The sequence below is a fragment of the Tasmannia lanceolata genome, unplaced genomic scaffold (assembly GCF_043159265.1).
Source record: "Tasmannia lanceolata isolate RefF3 unplaced genomic scaffold, GAP_Taslan_0.1 ptg000008l, whole genome shotgun sequence".
NCBI lineage: Eukaryota > Viridiplantae > Streptophyta > Magnoliopsida > Canellales > Winteraceae > Tasmannia > Tasmannia lanceolata.
In genome coordinates this window covers 498,797-518,490 of record NW_027518685.1, presented here as the reverse complement: position 1 = coordinate 518,490, position 19,694 = coordinate 498,797, and the positions used below count along the sequence as shown (strand labels likewise).

The window sequence follows — 19,694 nt, the reverse complement described above, 5'->3', positions numbered from 1 at the left end:
ATGCGATTCATGAACCAAGTGCTCAGACCCTTCATTGGACGATGTGTCGTTGTCTACTTCGACGACATCCTCATATACAGTACTGACCCTGTGTCACATTTGCAGCATCTTCGGGAGGTACTAACAGTTTTACACAGGGATATCAGGCCTACGAAAATTGATGAGAAAAAGTGGTGTATTTCACTATTTCCTAAATATTTTGGGAAGATGGAACATTGGACAGTGTTCCCTTAGGCCATTTGATAAGAGTTCAGTTCAAAGAGTTCCCCTCTATCCGAATTGTCAACTGTGAAAATCTGGCAATATGCTAACTCCTACTCTTAAAACATCAACAACAATATTGACACACCGTCGCTGAGTTTCTCCATATTTCATTCTTGCTGATTCTTATATATTGAAGTTCTATATCTTCGTTGTGGCCAACAAGCTCAGACACTCCCTTTTCATGCTCCATTGAAATCACAAACAGTAAAAGAATTATATACAAATTCTACATCTGCTTCCACGTCAATTAGATTTACACTTGGAAAAGATGCCAACAATTGGAAAGTACCATATTTGCAGTGTCCCAAAAATCTGCAACTGACATATTAAACCAATACATACTACTTGAGTACCAAATTTCAGCTTCATAATTGAGCCACTATATTAGAAACAACCTCACACGCCACAATACATCCAATACTAAGCATAACAGAAAGATTTGAAAAGTTATTTGACCATGGTGGAGGCAAGCTGTAACTTAGTAGTGTTAACGGCCTACAACTTCCAGTTCCACAGTGCTCGACTAACAAGTTTATCGTTTGCAATTTTACCTGAAGTTCTCAGGAAGTCAATTCCTCCACACAAATACCAACTTCCACAGTACTCAATTAATTGGTTTATATTTCACAGGTTTACCCATAAGATACCAGGAGCCCAAGACACCCATTTCCCAACACAAAGACCTGTGTTTCCTACCAATACAATTTCTTGTTTCCCCCATCCATATCTCAACCAGGCTACTATAATTTTACCAAATAAGATTCCTAATGCTGTTTACTATCTTTTAATAAATAAAAAAAGCAAAAGACCGCTCCCTGTCGTGTTCTCTCTATCTCTCATCAATGCATGGAGACTGTATCCATTCCATCAAGTTCCAGTTAAGATGGATAGTGATACCCAGAAATGACTACGTGCTTATATGTGTCAAACCATGTTTATGAAGTTAGCTGCCTGATTAATAATTTCCCATTCTCAACAGGGTTGAAAAAGGTTCCAGAAAGTGTGATTAGGCATGGAAAAAATTGGAGGCACCGGTCACTAAACCAGTACTATGGCAAATTATTACTCAACTTGGAGGCAAGGTTTTAAATTTCGGTTTCGATCACCACGGAAACGGAAACCTTTTAATTTCGGTTAGAAAATTTCAATGGAAATCCTATAAAATCACGGAAACGTATGAAAACATCTGCAAATATAGAATTTTATGACGAAACTTTAGGAACTCTAGAATAAGCACAAATACACACTTATAAACCATCACATAACAAGAGAACCATCCATACTAGTTTAATAACATCTGTTAGTGTATGTGTATATGCCTAAGGGCATATTGGTCTTTTTGTATATCTGTTATTAAGTCATTATATATAAATACATAAGTGAGGGGGGGACTCCCTAACTCACAATTTCTTCTCTCATTCTCTTCCTCGACATGGTATCAGAGCCCTAGGGTTTTTTGAATCCCTAGGGACCACCCATAGAAACACCTCTCTTCTTCCCTTTCCTTCCCTTCTTCTTCTTCTTCCAACCTAACCCGTCCCCCCACCCCGCTCTTCCGTCAACCAGCGCCCGGCGCCCCCCCCACACCCCTCCTCTCTGTCCCACGTTCCCCGACCCCCCCCCCCCCCCTCCTCTGTCCCTCGTCCCCCAACCCGCCTCTCCTTCCCCTCCGTCCCCTGCCCCTTCCCCTCTGTCCCCCGACCCCCCATTTGTCATCGTCCCTTCCCCTCTGTCCCCTCCCTTTTTCAACCCACTCTCCACCCTCTCCACCCCCTGTTCCCATCTACACTATAAGTCGACTCTCTCACCTTTTTTTGACTTAATTTTGTCCTCCTTTTTTGCCAAACCCAATCCCTTTCCCCTTCCAAACGGCTTAAATCTCCAACAGTATTCTCCTCTTTTTCTTTCTCCATGCCTCCGCTCTCATATTTCGATATTCGTTGTCTCCTTCATGGCATCCAAGGTTTTCTCTCATGCCCTATTTCTCATTTATCTCTCTCCGGAGCCGCAATCTCCATTATGGATTTCTCTACTCTCCGCTAGGGCATCATTTCTTTTCATCAGTTGATCTTCTCTCTTCGATTATTTACTCATGGATAGCCCCGTGATTGAGGATCCTTCTCGCGTGCGGCTCTGTGGCTACTGCTCCTCCGACTCGCCCATCCTCTTCCTCGTATATTCCCTCGTCTTCTTCGATGGATGGTTCTTTTCCTCCCATGACCACAGTCATACTTGATGGTTTCAATTACCTGAATTGGAAAGTGGTTGTGGAGACTTATATGATTGCTAGGGGGAAGATCTCTATTCTTCGTTGTGACCCCCCTCGTTCCAGTGATCCCAGTTATGAGAAGTGGGAACAAGATGATGCCCTTATTCGTACTCTCCTCTGGCAGAGTATGTCCCCTGAGATTGCCAGGACCATGATACACCTTCCCACTTCTCGCCAGGTTTAGGATCATACTGCTACTACCTTCGCCGCGGAGACACTCCTCTCTTGACCTACTACAGTCAGTTGTTTACCATTGCCAACAATTAGATGTCCTTATGCCTCTTACCACTGATTTGACTACGGCCGCTCAGCAGCGTGATCAGATCCGTGTTGTTCAGTTTCTGAAGACTTTGGGTCATGAGTACATGCACCTTCGTCAGCAGATATTTGGGTCTGGCACGATGCCCTCTCTTCAGGAGGTTTACTTGCATGCACAACAGTGTTCTCTTCCTGACTCTATCTCAGCTCCTTCGATCGATATTACTGCCACTACTGCATAGGGCGTAGGTGATCGTGCTACACGTGGTGGAGGCACCTTTGGCCGTGGCCGTGACTCTGGTCGTGGTGGTCGTGGCAGTGGACATGATCTTTCTGCAGGGCATGGTGGCTGACCACGTCCATATTGCTCGCACTGTCATCGTGAGGGACACTACATAGAGACTTGTTATGGTCTACCAGCCATCCACTGACTGCTACTTTTGCTCAGCCAGGTAGCTCTCCTGCATCTCTTCTTACTAGCTCCAACTCTTGGATCATTGATTATGGAGCCTCCAATCATATGACAGGTACTTCTTCTTCACTTTGTTCATTTCAACCCCTTTCTGATCAGTCCATCACACTTGCTGATGGGAGGTCCACTCCTATCTCTGATGTTGGTGATATTTCTCCTCGTGCTGGACTTACATTGTCCTCTATTCTATGTGTGCCAAAGTCACCCTTTAGTTTACTCTCAGTTAGTCAAATTACTAAAAATCTCAATTGTTATGTCTCATTTTATCCTTCATATTGCTTGTTTCAGGATCTCTTGACTGGGAGGACGATTGGCTCGAGCCGTGAGATTGATGAGCTTTATCGTCTGGATTGTAGCCCTCCTCGTACCATTTTACACCGCTCCAGCGACGCATATCAGTGGCATTGCCGTCTTGGACATCCCAGGCTTGATCGTTTGCAGCAGATATCTATCGTTTCTTCTTCTGTTATCCCTTTTTCGTGCGAGGCTTGTGAACTTGGGAAACACCATAGGGTGTCCTTCTCGTCTAGGCCTGTTAGTCGGGCGTCGCACCCTTTTGATTTAGTGCATTCCGATGTATGGGGTCCCGCGCGGACTACCTCTATTTTTGGACATCATTATTTTGTCATTTTTATTGATGATTATTCACGTATGTGTTGGCTTTATTTACTGAAAGATCGCTCAAAAGTGCTCTCTGTTTATCATACTTTTCATTCAGAAGTTACTAACCAATTTAATTTCACTCTTAAATGCCTTTGCACTGATAATGCTAGGGAATATTTCACAAAATCCAACGGTTTTGAAGAATTTCTTTCCACTCGTGGTATCCTACACCAATCTTCCTGTGCTCACACCTTTCAAAAAAATGGTGTTGTTGAACAGAAAATGCGATCATTATTGGATGGAGCTCGTACTCTTCTCTTCCATATGCGAGTTCTCAAGTCTTATTGGGGTGATGCAGTTCTCACTGCTAACTATCTGGCCAATCAGCTTCCTTCCTCGGTTCTAGGCGGTTCATCCCCTTTCTCAATTTTACGACTTCATCATGATCCATTTCCTATTACTCCTCGGGTATTCGGGTGTATTTGCTTTGTCCACAACCTTGGGCCTGCTTTGGATAAATTAGATCCTAAATCTGAACGATGCCTTTTTCTCGGCTACACACGCACCCAGAAAGGTTATCGTTGTTATAGCCCTCGGTTTCGTCGATCCTATGTCTCCGCAGATGTTACCTTTTTCGAGACTGAGCACTTCTTTCTGAGCTTTCCGGAAACGACCCCTCTCTCTCATTCTTCGGATCTTTCTCTACCGATTCCCGTTCTTCCTGACCCGGTGGTCAGTCCATCTCCATCGTCTCACTTACCTTCCCCTTCTGTGGTTCCTGTTCCAGAGACCTCTCTTCCATTACAGGTACTTGCTCGGCCTCCAGCTTCAGTTATTCAGAAGACCTATCAGCGCCGCCATACCTCTATAGCTCATCCATCTCCGGCAGCACCATCACCAGCCCATCAGGAGCTTTCTCCTTCTACATCCAAGGCACCTATCAACTCTCCTATTGCCTCCTGCACTCGTTCTCATAGTACTGGACATCCTATTTCCGTCTGTTATTTCATATGATGCTCTCATGCCTGCTTTCCGCAATTTTGTATCCTCTATCTTTTGTCTCTTTGCCAAAGTCCTTGGCTACAGCACTTGATCACCCGGGGTGGCGCGCTGCTATGGACCTTGAGATGGATGCCCTTCAGGCCAATCAGACTTGGGATTTAGTTCCTCTGCCTCCTGGTGCATGTCCTGTTGGGTGTCGTTGGGTCTATATAGTGAAATATTTACCTGATGGCGTTGTTGAGCGCCTTAAGGCGCGTTTGGTTGCCAAAGGGTACACTCAGACGTTTGGAGTGGACTCTGGCGAGACATTTTCTCACGTGGCGAAGATTCCTTCAGTGCCTGTTCTACTTTCTCTTGCTGTCAATCAGGGCTGGCCTTTACATCAGTTGGATGTCAAGAATGCTGTTCTTCATGGTGAGCTCACAGAGGAAGCTTACATAGAGCAACCTTATGGGTATGTTGCTCAGGGGGAGATCTAATCATCTGTGTGTCGATTAAAGAAATCCATTTACGGTCTCAAGCAGTCTCCTAGAGCATGGTTTGGAAGGTTCAGTGATGCCATTATGCGATTTGGTATGAAGCAGTGTGCAGTTGATCATTCTGTCTTCAGCTATCAATCTACAGTTGGATGTGTACTCTTGATAGTATATGTCGATGACATCATCATCACTGGCAGTGATACAGCTGGGATCCAGAAATTGAAGAGCATTTTGCAAAATGAATTCTCTACCAAAGATTTGGGTCGCCTTAGATACTTCTTGAGTATTGAAGTTGCATATTCGACAAAAGGGATTTCTCTCTCACATTGGAAATATGTCTTAGACTTGCTTGAGGAGACAGGTTATCTTAAAGTGAAACCTGCCTCAGTTCCTATGGACTCAAATGTGAAGTTACTACCTGAAGAATGAGACTTGTTAGATGACCCAGGCAGATACAAGAGGCTGGTTGGTAAACTTATCTACCTTACAGTCACACGCCCAGATATCTCCTTTGATTTTGGTGCTATCAGCCAACATATGAGTTCACCTTGTACTTTACACAGGATACTGCACATATGTGGGAGGTAACCTTGTGTCATGGCGAAGTAAGAAACAAGATGTTATCTCCAAATCTAGTGCAGAGGCGGAGTATAGAGCTATGACGCAGACAAGTGGAGAGCTCATTTGGTTACGCTCTCTCTTGTCAGAGGTCGGTTTCTCCCCATCATCTCCTTCTCAGTTATATTGTGACAACAAGGCAACGATTCACATTGCCACAAATCCAGTCTTTCATGAGAGAACTAAATATATCGAGGTTGATTGCCACTTCATCCGGCATCGAATTCAAAAAGGAGAAATATGCACAGTGTTCACTAGATCGGTGGACCAATTAGCGGATATGTTTACCAAGCCATTGAACAAAGCCAAATTGAGTGATAATTGTAGCAAGCTAGGAATGTTTGACATATACATTCCAGCTTGAGGGAGAGTGTTAGTGTATGTGTACATGCCTATGGGCATATTGGTCTTTTGTATATCTCATTATATATAAATACATAAGTGGAGACTCCCTAACTCACAATTTCTTCTCTCATTCCTCAACAACATCGAACACCTAGCATGTCGAATAATTCAGTGCATACCACACATTTCACATTTAATTGAAATAAATATTTATGTATATTGTCTTTAGGCATGTTAGGAGATCAGCTAATGATGCAGCTGATTCTCTTGCTAGATCAGGGGTGGTTAGATTGGATTTGGTGTGGTTTGACTTACTTCCTCCGTGAGGCTTTTGTTTTTATTCTGTGTCTTTTTTCTTTTTCTTTTTCCTTATGTAATTCTTGTGGACCATCTCGGTTCTTTTTCAATATATCATATTACCATTTCAAAAAAAAAAAAAAATTTATGTATATTACATAGGTCCTATAGAATCAACATATAACATAACCCAAACAAAGTAACTACATAGTGTATTTATAGTGGCTTTTGCTCAGATAGCTTATCTGAGGTATCGCTCAGAAACCTTTTCCTATATTACATACACCATATTTCACACACAATTCATGTAATTATAATTATGTAACACGTACTCAATGTTTCAAAACGCGTATGAGGGTCAAAACGCAGCCAAAGCAAACCCTAGTCGACTCAGCGCACGCGGCCGAGTACTTGGTTGACGCGACCAAGTAATCGGTTAACGCGGTCAAGTACTCGAGAAAGTCAAAGGAGTTTTGATTGACTTTGTAGGGCAAAATGCGGACTCGGACAAGAACGCGGCTAAGGTAAAAAGCAATAGACTTGGGCGAGTCAACGATGACACGCAGGAGTTTCGGTGGCAATTTAAAACCATGCTTAGAGGAGTCCTTTCTCAACTCAACTACGCAACTCAACTAAGCCTCTGTCCCAAACTAGTTGGGGTCGGCTTAGAGGAGTCCTTTGAAAAAGTTAAAACAAGAACAAAAGCAATGCCGGAGTCTTTGAATAGGCGAGCCACCATTTATTCTCTGAACTGACCCAGAAGGCCAACCATTTAGAACTATGGGATCCATCTACAGAACTATTGCGTACAACTTAAAAAATATGGGACCCAACTCTATAATATAATTGCATAAAAAATAAAAAGTAAAAAAAAGGAACAAAAGTAAATACTGTGGATCTTCGAACAGCTGAACTATCATCAATTGTCTGAACAAATTGAGCAAGTGGCACCACTCAAAAAAAAAATCTAATTGAGCAAGTGGGCCATTTTTTAACTACGGGATCCATCTCTATAGTACAATTGCATACAGGATGTGACGCATGAAAGCATTGACAACTAAAGCAATTGAGGTCCCCTGGAAAATTGTTGTTGGTTACTGAAGCATCGAGAAGAGGGACAAAACAAGCAACAAAACTATCAACACACCCTTTGAATGAATAGTTCTCAACTTCTTGTTTCTTTGCAAACTCTTCTGAAAATAATCACTCAGGCCCTGCTTGTTTTAGATTATGACAACTGATTGTGGAGTCCCCAACCGATTATTGGACCGAAAATTGCACTAAATTTGAGTCCAACAATCAGTTGGGGACTCCACAATCGGTCGTCATAATCTAAAAGACTAAAACAAGCAGGACCTTAAGTGTGTCTCACCGCCTATCTCCCGCCATCACATTTTGCAACATATGTTTATATCACCATAAAGGCAGTTATAACAAACAAACCTCAATGAGAACTAAGAAAATCAAAAGCAGTATGAAGTATAAACACATGAAGATGGTCATGCACTAAGAGGTAGAGCATCTTACCTCCGGGTTCAAATCATTAACTTTCTCAATTGCATCCTGGACATTGCCACACTGTACAGCTTTCTTTACAGCCATACGATCTGTTATCGTTGCAAGATCAATATCTGCTATTTAACAATAAGGAGAATCTAATAATTACAAAAGACCTAATCTTCTTCAGTAGGAAAAAAAACCATGATTTGTGGCGCAAAAAAAATATTTATCCTACAAATCAGAAATTGGAAAAGGGCGACCTCGTCAAGCGTATTTAGGAGCTAAAGACATTAGAGGATGATGGTGCCATTTCTGAAGGAAATAAGCTAGTGAAGAGAAACCTTGAGGGATACAACCGGATCATTCTGCAAGATGAAATCTTTTGGAAACAAGTATACATATCTAATTGGCTAAAATTCGGTGGTACATATACGACATATTTCCACAGTATCATGAGTGCCAGAAGAAGCAATCAAATCACATCGCTGGTGATATAGGGGTCCGGTGCGACAACAAGGCAACTATAATAAATGAATCGTGAGTTTATGCACCTTCATATATTCTTCGGAGGGACTCGGTTTACCCGTCCTAGAAGGTATTGTTTTTTACAGGTTGGACCCTAGGGATAGAGATGAGTTGGAATCTCTGTTTTCGGAGGATGAAATTAAGGTCGGATTGTTCTCAAAAAATAGATCGTGCTCCAGGCCCAGATGGTTTCTGTCTTTGCTCTCTTCCAAGAGTTTTGGGAGATGGTGAAGAAAACTTATTTGAGTTGTTTGAGGCTTTTCTTAAGAACTTGGAGCTTGACAAAAGTAAGAGAGCCAATTTCGTTGCTCTAATCCCCAAAGTAGATGGAGTTGAAAAGATTCCGGATTTTAGACTTATCAGCTTAGTTGGGTTGTGTACAAACTGGTGGCAAAAGTGTTGGTTGATCAGATAAAGAAGGTATTGAAGTAATAAACAAGATTATATCAAACCGCCGTGTTCGTTCATGGTTGTCAATTTCTTGATGGTGCATTAATAGCTAATGAGTACGTTGAGTACTACTCTCAGAATTCAAATCAAAAGTATAGAGTGTAAGTTAGGTATGGAGAAAGTATAAAACCGTGTGGAATGGGAATGTTTGGACTACTTAATGGTCAGAATAGGATTTGAAGAAGAGAGATGGAGATTGTGGATCAAACTTCTTGTGGCCTGAGATATGGAGACCCTCTGTCCTCGTTCCACTTCTCCATAGCATCGAATTGTCTCGGCAGAATACTTAGAAAAATAGGAGTTTCTGCCTCATTGAAGGATTTAAGTTGGGAGCCCTAGGAATTGAAATTTCCCATCTGCAGTACGCCAATAATACTTTGCTTTAAGCCGAGCCGATGAAGACAAAGTCTTGAAGTTAAAAGCTATTTTGAGGTGCTATGAAATACTGGCAGGCCAAAGAACTAACTTTATCAAGTCAAAACTCATGGGCATTCATCTAACTATGGAATCTGCATAACGAATTGCAAGGTAGGTTGGGTGATCCATGGTCCAGTTCCCTTGTAAATATCTTGGGCTCCCACTATGAGATGGAAGACCTAGAAAAGCTTGTGGGATCATGTTATTGAAAAAGTGGAAAGATACTTGTCCAAATGGCAAATGAACCTAATTTCTTTGGGGTGGAGGTGGGGGCAGCATTTCGTTGATAAAAGCTTTCTTATCGAACCTCCATATTTATTATTTTTTGCTGTTAAGTTGTCCACTGGTTGTAATTCATTGAATTGAACCCCTTCAAAGGAACTTTCTTTCGGACGACTAGCTTGAAAAAAAGAAGGTATCACTTGGTAAGGTGGGAGGATGTGTGTCGTCCAAAGCCCAACGGGGATCTGGGTTTTCAAAATCTTAAGGTTATGAACAAAGCCTTGTTGGGAAAATGGTTATAAAGATTCGAGGAGAGATATCATTTATGGGTCTAATTCATCGAGCACATGTATAGCTATGACTTCGGAAGGTGGTCATCATGCGACATTTATAAGCATAGTGGAACTACGATGTAGAGAGACATTCTGAAGCAGAAGGTTTCATTCCTAAAGGAATCTGTCTACTTCATCAAGTAGATGTATGGCCATGACTTCAGAAGGTGGTCATCATGCGACATATACAGGCATAGTGGAACTCCAATGTGGAGAGACATTCTAAAGCAAAAGGTTTCACTCCTTAAAGGAATCTGATATAGAGCTTACAAAGGAGTTAGAATTAACTTTTGGACTGTTCGAAAGAAATCTTACATGCATATGAAAATCACACGTATAAAACACATTGAGATCAAAATTTTCTCTTGCAAGAAAAGGTTTTATTAGATTGGTGGGGACGTACACTTCTGACTCTAATGGTCGTTAGTTAAATTTATCAAATAAAGAAAACACCTTTGATTAGTCATCAAGAGGTTCCCTATCTAAATATAAATTTCAATTCTTCCTATATGAGAATCCTCCCATAAGAGCTTGTTTCGACTCGTAGAGAAGTTTTACAATTTGAATCTTTGTAAAAGGGTCCTCCCGGGAGAGGAATTCTTTAGATTAAGGAATACTAACGACTTTAGTTTTGATTCTTCTTTTATAAGAGTCCAACCAAAAGAGGAAGAGGAGCACCATTGAGTCCTATTTTTAAATCATGTTTTATAAAAGGAACTCTCGGAACAGGAACTCCTTTTGAGTCGTAGAGGTGTTGACAATTTTGATTCTTCTTTTCTAGAAGAGTCCTCCCAGAAGAGGAACTCCTTTGAGTCGTAGATTTCTTTCCACATGGAAGAAATTTCGCAGTTGAAAATATTCACTGCGACTCAAAGGAGTTCTTCATTCTGGAGAACCTTTTACAAAAGAAGAGTAAAAATTACGACTCAAGGTAGTCCATCTTTCAAAGAGGACTCTCTTACAAAGGCGGAGTCAAAAGCAAAGGGTCCTCACGAAAGAGGAACTCTTTTGAGTAGTAGACGCGTTAACAATTTTAACTCTTTTTTATGCAGATAATATCTATTTCTCTCCCCTTTCTTCAATTTTTCTTCACGGTGCTGCATCACTTTTGTAGACGCATTAACAATTTTAACTCTCCTCTTGTAAAAGAGTCCTCTTAGAAGAGGAAACCCTTTGACTAAGAGAAACAACTTTGCTTTTGACTCTGCCTCCGAAAGAGAGTCCTCTAGAAAGAGGGACTACCTTGAGTCGTAAATTTTTGTCTTCTTTTGTAAAACGTCCTCTAGGATGAACAACTCCATGGAGTCGTAGTGAGTATTATCGGCTTCGAAAATTCTTCCAATGGAAAGAAATCTTCATCTTGGAGCTCCCAGTAATTCAGGTATGGCAAGAGTGGGTGGAGTCCTTAGGGATGAAGTTGGTGTCACTAAGTGGGTCTTCTCAGGTCCAATAGGCCAGAATGACTAAAAAAAACAGAGGTGCAGACAATCCTGCGTGGGATTCGTCTAGTTGACTTCAGAGCAAGGTTTTAAATCTCGGTTTCGGTTTCGGTACAAAATTTCGGACGAAATCTTGTAAAAATTTCACCGAAATTTCGGAAATTTCCGAAACGTTTCACCAAAATTTCCGAAATTTCACCGAAATTTTGTACTTCACCGAAACGTTTCACCGAAATTTCCGAACTTCACCGAAACTTCCGAAATTTTACCGAAACGAAACGTACATTTCGGCCGAAATTTCCGAAACGTTTCGGCGAAGTTTGGTACTTTTCCGACTCACTGTGAATTTCGTTTCATTTTCCACCGAAACCGAAATATTTCGGCCGAAACGAAACGTTTCGGCCGAAATTTAAAACCATGCTTCAGAGTAGTCAACTAGTCAATGATATTACTGTTGTAGGAAGATTCACTTAACGTTATCATATGGATGAAGCAGAGATTTGTTGATGCGATTGAAGAAATTCTGGAGTGCATCAAGGGTCATAAGTCAGCCAACAGTAACGCCGACCAACTAGCCCGAGCCGGAGTCGATAGGCCACGCATGGAGCTTTTTTATTTTCTTCCTCCCAAGAGCATGTCTGCCATGGAAGAAAGTATATTATAGGTATAAAATAAACTTCATAACATAGTTCTAAATAACACTTTATTATATGATGTAAACACTCTTTTTGGGAGATTTTGGTTAATTATAATATTGACAACTATGCATATTCTGATTTACTTTGTTATCAGTTCACATCGAAAACAGCAACCAATACCGTTGTTCTTTCTATCATCCCCTTAAGTATTCTATTGCTTTTGCTTGGGTTTGAATTACATAATCGTATGAAATTATAATCTACGAGCAGAACATGTTAGTTTCTGAATTATTATAATTTACCTTATTTAAGATGGTAAGTTCGAAACACAAAAAGACAATAATGCAATACACGGAAGACGAGAAGAGATAGCACAATATTTGGATACGTTCAGTGCCAGACTCCATCCGAAATTTTTCCGCAGCCTCAACATAACCCTCCGTCGCGAGAAAATTCATCACCAGCTTGTTCATATCTTCTTTCCTAATCTTTACGTCACTGAGTTTTTTTTCCCACTCTTCCCTCGTAATCACCTTTTTCGAAGTGGACTGCAAAAAGGCAGCTTATATACATACACTTTTTCATTTAAAATGTGCAATCAAATAATAGGGAAAATTTTGGAAGAAACTACTTTCCACATATAAACCCCAAAAAAAATGATAAAAAAAAAATTGAGATTATGCAGATCCAGTTGCAATTAGTCCCAGAAACACTATATTGCCTAGTTTCATTTTCCGACAACGGAAAGGAATTTGTCACACTTTATCTTTAGAAAATGAAGAGAAGATGCGAATTACCATTGTTTCTATCGAACCAAGCTGACCAACGAACAACCAGAATAATGACATCAGTGCGTCTCACTCCAGCCCATTGAAATACAGAACCGATTATTGCTATCTTCCACTGACATTGAAAATAAAAACTCAATCAAATGAGATCAGCATAAATTCTCAAAAAAAAGAATTATATTGAGAAAAAGGAATCGGCAAGGTCTTCTATTGTAGCTGTTCGACTCGCAGAATCTATGGTTTCGGTGTCCTTCACTGCAGCTCTTCTAGAAAAAGAAAATGTTGGAATTTAATCTCTGTGAAGCATATGGCATAAAACCCAGATACAGAGTTCCAATCAAGTCTAGTTTTGCAACATAACAGTTCTCATAAATAATGGTGTGTGAGACATTTTTTTATGCCCTATAAAGAAGGATGTGGGAATCATCCTTGGTGGTTTTCCTTGATGGACTAGGAAACCACCTCCGTGTAGGTAGTAGGCAGTTTCTATAACCGATCCCTACTCTGACTCTATAAAGACACAGGCCCATTATGGTTGTTGGTCCATCACATAGCAAAGGGACAACAGGCAGATGATAGGGCTGAAGATTGATTTTAGCATATCAGATCAGGAGAGAATTTTAGCCATGGCAAGTGAGTCAAATATTTTATTTCTGTATCATGTATAGATTGGTTGTAAGATCAGTTCCCTGAATTCAGTTTTAAAGCAAACATATGGCACTGCTGGGTTGCTCAACCAATATACATAAATTTACATAGTTCTATTCTGATTTGCAGCCCCTACATGTTCGACGAATTTCCTGAAAGAACTTTTCCTATTACTTTCCATCACTCTTTTTTCTATAAGAAATGATAAGGGAAGTTCTCTTTGATGTGATAGTTCTCTTTGATGTGATATGGTTTGCAAATCAGATAGGCTGAGGATTGTTGCACTTTATTGGTAAATACACATGTAACTTAAGGATGGACATGAATTATAACAGGTATGCAACCATATTGCTCGGTGATGATATTTGTAGGTATACTGTTACATAATATGAATTTGAACCTTATTTGTATAACCATTTCCATTTTTAATAGTGCGATGGGGCAAACCTAAAGAATTACCTTATTTTTTTATCTATACCGAAATAATCATTAGAGGAAACAAGATATACATCTTGTCTCCATTCTGGTTCTCGTACCACGGGAAAGCACCTTTTTTTGTTAGTCTGCTAGTGACAAAGTGATGTATTCCAGGTTGCTATCGGTAAAAAAACAGACATATTAAAGAGAACAATTGCTGTAGCTTCAAATAGCAAATTGAAATGAGTAAATATTTTCAATTGCATTTTTTTACTGAATTACAATATACTTAAGGTGCCACTCAATTAGCTGGCCAGGAAGTTCTTGCTATTTTCAGACAGAATATAGGGAATAGTGTCTTCGTCGCTAACTAAACCTCAATTAAATTATATAACTTCCATTCTTTCCAAGAGAGACAGTCAGACCTCTTTTATCACTCATTCGGTCTAAATGATTTATCTAGGTAAGAATAGGAGGGTAACCAAATCCAAGAAAGAAAAAAAAAAAAACTGAACCCTCTTGAGGGAGAAAGCATCAATGCAAATCTAGATCAAACTGGGTTAAGTTTATAAAATTCACTTAACAAAGAGAAAATAGAAATTAGCTTTATGCCCAGAATCTGTCGTAAGTGTCCATAACAAGTTTCTGACAAGGGACCCTTTTTTTTAATGGCTGAGAATTTTATAGAAAGAGAAAAACAACGAAACCGAGATGGCCTCAATACAACAGTTCCAAGAAAAACAGACACAGACAATGGGAATTCCACCAAAAGAAAAGGAAATACAGAAAACAAAGAGAGCTCAAGGAGGGAGAAAATCAAAAAGCACTAGCCCCTCCCTAACCACTCCATCTCTCGCTAACTGACCGGCTTTTCCATTTGCAGACCTCCTGAAAAGCTCCCCGGGTAAGATCATGGATCTCATCAAAGAGCGGGGCAAATCTCCAAGTAAATGAGTGGGACCCTTTCAGCTATCAAAGAACATTCAAAGCATCCCCTCCAACTACCACATTAGATAATGAAGCTCGATCAAGGAGTTTGATGCCTTGATGAACCGCCCGCACCTCCGCCTCACTAGAATCGATACACCTATGGGGCTCGAGAAAGCCCAACGAACCGACCCCACCCCATTCCTAAGCAAACCTCCCATCGAGCCTGACAAGGGACATTGTTGTTGGACATGTAGTTTTTTAATCTGCTTGAATACTGGTTGCTATGAAGCCTGACAAGAGACAATGTCACTGACGAGGGACATTGTTGTTACACATGTAGTTTTTTAATCTGCTTGAATCCTGGTAATCATGACTCAATAAGATTGCTTATGTATATGTGCTATCAGTAGTTATGCTTTTCTTATAATACATTGTTGAAGAAATACATGCTCTTATAGTCTTATTACATGATATATTTGGGACAGATACGTAATAATTAATAATATCTGAATTTCACAGGACATCATTTGAAATATATACTTGAAACCATTGAATTGAACTAATTATGATACCACCAAAGGTGGGTAATTAATAAAATTTGGACAAAAATCAAATATATTGATTGTGTGTATAATATTTTGCATCAAATTGATATAGATAGTGATCATGCCAAAGGTGGGCCATCGCTCTATACAATTTGAAAAGTCCGAGATAAGTAAAATGAATACCATTAAAAAAAATAAAAAAGATACGTAACATGAATGCAACAAAATAAAAGAGTTTAAGCCCATACCATTAAAAAAGAGTTTAAGCCCATCCCATTAACAAAAGAGTTTAAGCCCAAAGGAATAAATTCTTTGAAATTTGTCACGCTCACTATAATCTAGTCTTGTGGTGGCCCAAAGGAATAAATTCTTTGAAATTTGTCACGCTCACTATAATCTAGTCTTGTGGTGGCCCAAAGGAATAAATTTTGAAATTTGTCACGCTCACTATAGTCTAGTCTTGTGGTGAATTAAAACACATCATTTGAGAGAAAACAAGTATGTTACAATCTCGGCCCAAAGGAGGGATTGTAATTATACTTATGATTTGTGGACACGGACACAAGTGTTGCGTGTTAAAGTAGTGGATTAATTGCGGAAGACACGAGTGTTACAAGAGAGAAATAAATTAATTGTAAAAGAGAGGTCTCTAAATGTGATAAGATGGTTACATCAGTGAGGTAAGTTACCATGGAAATTAGCCAACGCTATTGATGAGATCTAGGATTGTGTGGAGGATCATCAAGTGAAGTTCCAGAAAGTTTGATGCTCAACACATAACAATGCAGATTGGTTGGCTCACTCAGAAGTGGAGAGGACCAATGTGGGGATGTTTGATTTTCTCCCTGTTGAAGGGGTCTTAGTTTGCTCCTTGTATTTTCATTTCTCGCTTTTCCTTTTCCTTTATATGCTTGGTGACCATCTCGGTCCTTGGGCAACACCCCTCGTGCCCACCCACCAAGCCACACATGACCCCACCACCACCACACGCGCACACATTTTTCCTTTGATTCAATAATTTTCATTACTATTTCTCAAAAAATATATATATTGAATATCTATCAAGATTTTAATACTATGTTGTTCTTGATCATTCATCACCGACAATTGCTCTAACGCCATCCAAACACGGCTTCACCCATGATCACTCCTACCACAGTCCTGATACCACTTTGTAAAAAATATGATGAGCAAGAAGCGAACACAGGCAGGCAAAGTAATTGAAGGATAATATAAATTTGCAAATATACACACAAACATGAGATATATGTGGTTTGGTAATAACTAATACATAATGCCTACATCCATGAGGCAAGATCTGATATGCCACAATGAGAAAGAAATAGTAAAAGGATTACAACAAGATTAATCCAAAACCCATAAACTGTAGGCCTTTTCCCTTCTCTCTCAACCAAGACCATACACTTCTCTTTACAAGAGGGGCAAAACAGGAAAAAAACTCATCTTCTCACCACATGAGAAAGCCAAGAGAAACCTCTCTTCATCTTTTCTTTCACCTCTCACCTCCGTTCTATAAGGTATTTATTATTTTAAATAGACTAGGCTAAAGAGCTCTCTCTCGTCCAACTAGGATATAACAAAGAGAAAAAAAGACATGACCATCTAAATTTCTCTGTCTCCTATTCAAACAAGGAAAGCACAAGAGAGACAGTCCTAGTGAAAATAGGATGGCCCAATCCACTTGCATGGACAACAATAAACCAAAACCTAACAAACATAGTGACCATATAATGGTATCATGTCGCTATGAAGATAAGATGTTCTCTATAATCGTATATTAGTAATTCTAAAATGCTTAAACTAAACTTGATTGGAATTTGATTTTCAAAAGAAGTGGCCACTCAACATGTATTTTTGATGTCATAAAACTATCAGGTAGAGTTGTCTTTTCAAGAAAAGTAATTATTTTTATTTTTGTAATTTTGACCATTGTAGACCAAATGGAAGAATATTGAATTGTTATTTTTTTCTTTGAATGATAAGGAGAATGCTGAAATTTGATCAGTAGTTGGTCTCTCAATTATCAAACCACTGGGCATAAATAAAAAAACATGATATAGAGTTCTTATCAAATCTGCACTCTAATGGTTCCCATAAATAACAGTGTAAATATTTTTTTTCTATGTCTAAAAAGAAAGACATCTGAATCATCCTAGGCGGTTTTCCTAGATGGATTAGAACAGAAGATAAAATCTTCTGTTCTAATCCATGGCAGGTGAATAAAATGTTTTATTTCTGTATCGTGCACATGTATAGATTAGGTGAAAGAGCAAATATTTGAATTCAGTTTTAAAGAAAACAATAATAAATAAATAAAAAAAAGCCAAGAAGGAAAACGAAACCCTAAATTTCGAATATTAGACTTCCATGAGTTCCATAAACCCTAGATTACCAGAAAAACTGATCTTACAAAAGAAGAAGAAGCAGAAAGACTGGGGATGGAAATCTAAAGCTAAAACTTCACGAATGGAAAGAAAATAAGAATATAATCTTAAAAGCGGTGCAAATGTAAAAAAATGGAAAGTCATTCTCTAAATTTCCTTTCCTTACCCCCCACTCTCACCATCCTTCCTTCAGGCTATGGTTGATGCATTCATTCTGCCCATTCCGTACTGTGTTTCTTACCAGGAGGAGGGAGGGAGCGAGGGCTTCTGATTCTTCTTTATTAAATCTCCACAGATACACATACATACATACATACATAAATACTTACTTACTTTAGTGTTTCTTACGACGGGGCTTTTGTTAAAGACAGATCGTCGTCTATGGTGATGCCACGTGGTTAGCACGTGAGTGATACCGGTTGAAAGGCTGAGATTAAGGCCTAAGGGGACACGACCGTGTTTTCATAATTGCACCACCTTTTTTAAACCGGCTGTTATAAAGGCTCTCAAAAGGCCAAAGCAGCTAATCAGGGAAATGTATTTCTCAACAAAATGATGAGAGCTGTTCTCAAAACAGGTAGTTCGGACATCACTACTATATAAGTCCCCTGAGATTAGTAATAATAAAAAAGCTAACTCTAGCCACCCCAATGATGTAATTTTGTCTTTTCACATTTTTTTTTTTGAGGAAAAGGATTGTACGTAGGTACGGTAGAGTGCCAAATCACATGGGTCCCCTATTTTTAGTGGGCATCTAAACCATTCATTTGCAAGGCCCCATCATAGATAGGGTGCATACCAAAAATCAGCACCATTGAATCATCCTAACCCCTCCAAAACTGGAGGCTAAAATGGGCAGATTTGTGGACAAACACTGTCTGTCCATTTTGGCCTCCACAAATGGATGGGTTAGGATGATCCTATGGAGCTGATTTTTGGTATGCACCCTATCTATGATGGGGTCTTGCAAATGAATGGTTTATATGCCCACCAAAAATGTGGGACCCATGTGATTTGGCACTCTACCGTACCTAACTTTAGGTACGGTCGGCGTACAATCATATACGTCTTTTTTTTTATATATTGGCTAGCTTTTAAAGGTGTGGTAATTTTCATCTTGTCACATATCAAAACATGGTAGTTTGGATTTCAATCCCCTTAAATGCTAGCAGTTATAAGGTAATTTTCGTCTTTTCACATGCGTAGACATGGGAACTGATGTTTACGCCCTCTTTTGACCACCAGGGACACCCAGCGCCATTATATCGATGACTAAAGGATGGCTAATGTACTTGATGTCAGAAGCATCCAGAGGGTTTGATTGCCATGTACACTGGTGCTGGTGTCCCTAGTGATCAAAAGGGCTGTAAATATCACTTCCCTTTTGTATTTATAACTCAAAAAAAAGAAAAGACATAAAGCAAGGTAGAAGACTTCTTTTGCAAAAGGGTTTTGTTAACGAGTGCGTTAAGGTGCATTTAATGTGCATTGAAAATGTAAATCTACGACAAATTTACATAGGGATTAAGAGTTTTACATGGCTTTTGAGTCTATTTTTTCAAAAAAAATGTGTAGATTTACATTTTTAATGCACATTAACTGCACCTTAACAAGTGCCCCAGGGCACTCGTTAACAAAACCCTACGCAAAAACCCATTTTTAAAATATATTTATGGCTCATTCATAGCAATCCCTACCATATGAATCTAAGTTGGTGGGCCCTCCTCATGCTTTTGCCTCCATTATTTTTCCAAGGAAATACATGTAATGTAAAATATAATAATATATCATGATCTACACTATGTTTATTAAGAGTGTGACTTTCCCTACC

General features: G+C 39.6%; 1 protein-coding gene across 2 annotated transcripts in view; it reads right to left on the bottom strand.

Moving 5' to 3' along the window:
• Positions 1-18,187, bottom strand: part of LOC143883828 (protein GID8 homolog) — a 40,614-nt gene extending 22,427 nt beyond the window's left edge. The window contains exons 1-4 of one of the 2 annotated variants that reach the window (XM_077387128.1): positions 18,030-18,187; positions 12,928-13,033; positions 12,519-12,678; positions 8,135-8,238 (exon numbers count right to left, since the gene is read on the bottom strand). In XM_077387128.1, coding sequence (XP_077243243.1) covers positions 8,135-8,238; positions 12,519-12,678; positions 12,928-12,978 — 315 coding nt within the window. In that variant the 5' untranslated portion in view covers positions 12,979-13,033; positions 18,030-18,187. Of the gene's footprint in view, positions 1-8,134; positions 8,242-12,518; positions 12,679-12,927; positions 13,034-18,029 lie in introns of both variants that reach the window. The other variant, XM_077387127.1, reaches the window with a different exon arrangement.
• Positions 18,188-19,694: the final 1,507 nt, after the last annotated feature.